Source organism: Mytilus californianus, unplaced genomic scaffold (assembly GCF_021869535.1).
Source record: "Mytilus californianus isolate M0D057914Y unplaced genomic scaffold, xbMytCali1.0.p SCAF_9, whole genome shotgun sequence".
NCBI classification, from domain to species: Eukaryota; Metazoa; Mollusca; class Bivalvia; order Mytilida; family Mytilidae; genus Mytilus; species Mytilus californianus.
Window position 1 is genome coordinate 23,196,229 of NW_026262745.1, and position 6,000 is coordinate 23,202,228.

The 6,000-nt window shown below is 31.9% G+C and overlaps 1 protein-coding gene across 1 annotated transcript; it reads right to left on the minus strand.

Moving 5' to 3' along the window:
- Positions 1 to 1,844: 1,844 nt before the first annotated feature.
- Positions 1,845 to 5,728, minus strand: LOC127715150 (WSC domain-containing protein 2-like). Its single transcript, XM_052221172.1, has 5 exons — positions 5,687 to 5,728; positions 5,241 to 5,429; positions 4,550 to 4,674; positions 3,826 to 3,964; positions 1,845 to 2,076 (listed from the first exon to the last, which is right to left on the minus strand). Exons 2-5 carry the CDS (start codon positions 5,407 to 5,409, stop codon positions 2,066 to 2,068), a joined length of 444 nt encoding a protein of 147 aa, XP_052077132.1. The 5' UTR covers positions 5,410 to 5,429; positions 5,687 to 5,728; the 3' UTR covers positions 1,845 to 2,065.
- Between the last annotated feature and the right edge of the window lie 272 nt (positions 5,729 to 6,000).

Consider the following 6,000-nt stretch of genomic DNA (forward strand, 5'->3'; position numbering starts at 1 on the left):
TGAATTTTAATGTGCGTATTGTTATGCGTTTACTTTTCTACATTGGCTAGAGGTATAGGGGGAGGGTTGAGATCTCATAAACATGTTTAACCCCGCCGCATTTTTGCGCCTGTCCCAAGTCAGGAGCCTCTAGCCTTTGTTGGTCTTGTATTATTTTTAATTTTAGTTTCTTGTGTACAATTTGGAGTTTAGTATGGCGTTCATTATCACTGAACTAGTATATATATTTGTTTAGGGGCCAGCTGAAGGACGCCTCCGGGTGCGGGAATTTCTCGCTGCATTGAAGACCTGTTGGTGGCCTTCTGCTGTTGTCTGTTCTGTGGTCGGGTTGTTGTCTCTTTGACACATTCCCCATTTCCATTCTAAATTTTATCTTAACTGGTAGCAATTGAATAAAAGACGTTATTTTCAAACTAGTGATTTTTGCTATGTTGTAATCAAACCAAACAAGTTAAAGGGCGACCTTCAAATCTTTCTATAAATCTATAAACACTAAAAGACACAGCCAGGTTTAAACTGTTACTATTAGGTCTTACATTCTGTTTTTGAAAATTAATTTTGATTTCCTACTTAGAACTTTTAAAGCAATGAAATTGTTTCTTCCTTTTAAATATTCAATTTTTTCATTAGTGCAATTTGGGGACTAATTGGCCTTACAATCAAATAGTCTGATCTTTAATATTGAATGTTTAACGTACGTTCCTTTATAGAAATGTTGTTTTTGCTTAAAATATACACTTTTTTATACAGCCATGTAATAACATTTAATTCGGTAAAATGACACATTTATGCAAGATTTTGACTATTTGATTTGTACTTCTTTGGCAATAGTTTAGAGCACTATATCATATTGAAACAGTAAGTGTATTTTTCGTTAATGTATTCACTGTCAAAATATTTTAGCCGACGCTTGAAATCTGTTTATAAATATACAGACTTTCACGAGCCTGTTGTTCTGTGGTTGTCGTTTGTTGGTGTGGTTCATAAGTGTGTCTCATTTCTCGTTTTATATATATATAAGACCGTTGGTTTTTCTGTTTGAATTATTTTACACTAGTCATTTTGGGGCCCATGATAGCTTGCTTTTCGGTGCGGGCCAAGGGTCCGTGTTGAAGACCGTACTTTGACCTATAATTATTAACTTTTTATACATTGTGACTTGGATGGAGCGTTGTCTCATTGGCACTCATACCAAATCTTCTTATTTATATAAAATATCCATAATAATTCTTTTTTTATACATTTGATTTGTTTTATGAACTGTACTGATCATTTCTACTAGTTTGTTATGACAACCGACAATAAGTACATAATAATGTAAGCCGAGCAAAATTATGAGCCTGATATTTTTAATGAGTTTTTTTTTGTATAATAATGTTGACTGTTTGACTGAAGGGATCAGAGATAACTGCTAACATAATATAAATAATATTGCTTTACATTTATGAACATTTACTGTTTCAGGCAAAATTGACCTTCAATGGATTTGGCTATTTTTTGGGTCCTTTTTGATCATATAGGTCTTCTACTGTTTCAGTTTTAATACATTCTTTTTACTTTCAAACATTCGGGTTTGAGTGATCCTGATGAAGGTTAATCCAGAAAAGCGCTTCAGACGCATGAAATTTATAACGTGTTTTTTTCATTTTTATTTGATACACCAGACACGTGTCGTCTTCATGAGACACACCAGTGGCACTCAAATCAAAACATTTGGAAGGTCAGAACAAAATAGTTATCAACAGTGAGTTAATGAAAATAATGCGTCAGCATTATGTTTTTGTGTATATATTTAATGGGTAAATGAACTCATACTTCACTTATTGAATACAAAAACCAATGGCTAATGAAAAGTAAGTTTTATTTCATAACAAATATGGTCAGATATGAACATGTTTTCCCGGCATTCATTAACATTGTTCTTAAAACGATACTAGATATATATATATACACTTTTGAGACACATTTATACCCGTTTTGAAAATGAAAGAATTTATATTTCCGATATACGTTCAAAATAAATGCTAATATATCTTCCTTGTGTCTCATAGATAGTTCATCATGTTCATGGTTTAACTGAAATAAAAATATAATTAATTAAAACAGATATTTCTAGTTGTTGTTATGTAATTACGAATATAATACAAATGATTAACATAATTAATTGAATGTTGAAGAAAAATTAAGTCGTCCCATTTAACCTGCGCTAGATTTTTTTTCATACTAATTGAGTTTAATCAGAAATTGAAATCCTATTGTCAACAACACGTAAGGACAACATTGAAACACAACACGAATACATACAACTTAACGGTGAAAGGTTTGTGGAATGGGATTACAAAAAAAAAAAAAAAAGAAAAACATGCAATACCCTTCATGCAGATGATATTAGTCTAAATATTCAAATCATCACGTTTGTCGTTATACAAGGAAACCTTCATATACATATGTAGTGGTTCACAGAAAGTGCACGTGTCTATCAGAGCTACACAATTGATATATAGTTTTTAAGTATATAGCAGTCTTATTTCAAATATAACATTCCTCCTTGTTACAGTCGTTAAAGAGATTATTACGTTAATACTATCATTTGGTAACCGTTTTTGCACCTTGATGACCGTATGCTCGCCTGAAGTTCATGAAGTTGAGGATAATGAAAACAACACGTGCACTTAATAAATTCGTCCGAAGGTTAACTTTGATCACAGACCATGTAAAATCAGACTTTGTTCTTGTGTCGTGCTGTTACACCACTGTCCCATATCAGGAGAGGGTTGAGCGCTCACAAGCATGTTTAAAACGCCACATTATGTAAGTGCCTGTGCCACGTCAGGAGACTGTAGTTCATTGTTATCGTTTGTTCATGTCTATCATATTTGTTTTACGTTAATTGTTTAATTATAAATTAGACCGTTAGTTTTCTCTTTTGAATGGATTCATATTTTTCATGTCCGGGCCTTTTATAACGGACTATATGGTATGGGATATTCTCATTTTTAAAGTCTGTACGGATGCCTTTAATTGGTTACGTCAACTTCAATTGAACTCTGGTGGATAGTTGTCTCATCGGCAATCATACCACATCTCCTTATTTTTATATTTATGATTGGTATTTGCTGCTTTTCATCTACGCATACGTTGTTTCATCGGCTTTAAGTCTGATTTATGTTGTCGGGAAGGATGATCTGTCTCTTTACAGACTTTGCCTTGAGAACTAGCCCGTTAAAAAATCCGTTTCAACGTGTCTACAAAAAGGAAGCTGGATATTAATAGATAAATAACAAACCATCAAAATTCAATCGTCAATTATCCACTCAACATTGTTGGCAGGGCCATAAAAGAAATAACGAAACGGCCGAACAGAAGAACCAGAAAAGACATACGAACAGCAAACACTCAAAACTGTGTTGTATAATGTTTTGTCAATACGAACTGCTATAAAAACAGTAATAGTATCAGGTGTTCTGGAAAGTTTAGCATACAGGTAAACTGATTTGCCTGCAACTTTCGATGTTTTCATGAGGAACGACGAGTCGATTCGGTAAGGGTCAAAATCGATAAAGACATTATATGTCATACTTTGTCTATAATTCTGGAAAGTTTAGCATACAGGTAAACTGCTTTGCCTGCGACTTTCGATGTGTTCATGAGGGACGACGAGTCGATTCGGTAAGGGTCAAAATCGATAAAGACATTATATGTCATACTTTGTCGATAATTTTCGTAGTTGCTATTCTTTGCAACTCCATACCTTTAATCCTACGATGCACATTAAACTTAATTACAACAAAAATAAGATAAAAATAAAAAAATATATAACTATACCTCTGTAGATAGAATTTCTCCAACCAGCCCCACACATCCTGGTAGATTCTCCTTTACATTTCTTAGAACATTGGGTGTCTGGAACTCCTGGGTAGTTGTTGTCATTTAGTTTGTTTCCACAGAAGCATTGGTCACTATTCTGTTGACATATATATTTATGATTTATTTCAACTGTTGCATTAGACAAATCAATCAGGAAAGTATAACAGACACAACGTAGGGATAACTGCACACAACTTCTCCAATTATAGATAGTAGTAGTAGGAATTAAATGTGGCAAATCTCATAACGAATACGGTCTAAACACGTTAGGAATCTTTTGCGCTCTTTAATAGTTAAAATACTTCAACACTATACTTAAGTATGTCAAGGGTAAAATTTTGATTACTATTCTAAAAGTTTTTATAAGCAAAATTAAATTGCATAAAAATAATCTTTATAAAGTAATACATAGAAAATACTCTTTTAAACAATAAACGTAATCCCTAGATTTGATATACAAAATACAATATATTGTTTAATAATGTTTTCTGGTATAGTCAAACTTCAAACTACAGAAAAAAATTGAAAAGGCTTTAAGTAATTTGTTTGGTGTACCTAAGATTTTTATATTTGTTATATCACATTTAGAGACAAAAGAAATTTGATTGTAGAAAAATACTAAAATATGGAAACACAGAACAGAAGAACATTACAAAACATCCTACAGAATATGAGTACTTACTTGTAAGCCTAAATATTCGAAGTTTGTACACAATGCACGACATTTCTCCAGATTCATGTCTTTGAAGTTACCTTTATGATGCCTCAGATGTCTACTGCGCTTATCAATAAAGCAGCCAATATAACCTGCAATAAAGCATCATTATTAGCAATATCAGCAAATAATCATAAATATACTATATGATTTTTTCGATTATGACTTAACGAATAACAGAGACTTCGTCACCTCTCATAGTTATTTATATATGTTCGTTGGATTTATATAATTTTAAAAAAGTAATGAATTATTTACCAATTGCGTCCTATTTCCTGTCGGGACATTCTGGATTCGTATGTCGGGTGATGAATGGATATGAAGAAACGTTACATCTATCGACGCTGTTGAGCTTGAAATTAATGCATTAACTTCCGTTTATTTCTCTTTGTTTCCATATTTCTAAATGATCAACGAATTTAGAACATCTGTTACTTTCTATCGCCTCTAATTTAATGGAGTTGTCAGTTTTTTGTCGACTTATGAGTTTGAAAGTCCCTTTAAGTATTTTCGTCTCTCTTTTAAAAAATATTGTTTTTGCCAAAGTATTGTTTATCACTCTAATCTGATATATGTTGAAATCAAAGAAATGTTTATTTTCAATTCTTTTTTTTATTACATGAAAAAGTTAATGTAATACGTAGACAACAACTCTTACCTTCATATCTGAATTGTCTCAACTGTTCTATTTGTTGGTCAACATATTCAGCAAATTCGCTACCAGCAAGATCGAATTGAGCACGTCCATTTATTGTCACCTCAACAGCAGCGACTATTTGATAGTAAGACACCAAAGCCAGAATACACAACTGAAGAAGTGCAATCATATTCGTTCTTTTACTTGTTGCTGCAAAACAAAGAACTATTAGTGAAGATTTATAGATTTACTTAGCACCTAAATTGGCGATAAATCCTGCAATGAAATATTTATGTTTTATTTGAAAGTCGAACATGGTTGTAAATGTTAGCAATATGTAGTAGATAGTTTTAAAAAAGAAAAGTATAAATTACAGGATAAGCATGTGTCTGTAATATTAATAAGGCATTGAAATATATAACATGGTGTATAAAGGTTTACGATAATTAATTTACATAATAACTTACCAAGTTAAAAGCTTAACTGAGCACTTCAGATTAAAGGTGTATGAAAACAATTTGACTGATTATTTATACATTATGTCAATTTCCTTTCGGAAACGTGTTTAAACCTTAATAATTTGTTTTGTTTCCTATTTAATGATGACACAGATATTTTTCAATCCAAATCTATTGTTTCCCGGAAGGAAAATATTATTGTTTGTCTTGATAAATATAAAGAAGGTTATTATACTCCGTAAAGAAGAGCTCTTTTTCAAACTACTGAAATTTGCCATATGATATTTAAATAAATTACACTGGTTCTCTATAACTTTGGTGAA

What these genes read in the sequence shown, in the direction of transcription:
- LOC127715150 (XM_052221172.1), bottom strand. Translation starts at nt 5,409, where the DNA reads ATGATTGCACTTCTTCAGTTGTGTATTCTGGCTTTGGTGTCTTACTAT. An exon ending in GAGACAATTCAGATATGAAG is followed by an intron (nt 4,675 to 5,240) that starts GTAAGAGTTGTT and finishes GCTTTATTGCAG; the next exon opens with GTTATATTGGCTGCTTTATT. An exon ending in TCGAATATTTAGGCTTACAA is followed by an intron (nt 3,965 to 4,549) that starts GTAAGTACTCAT and finishes ATATGTCAACAG; the next exon opens with AATAGTGACCAATGCTTCTG.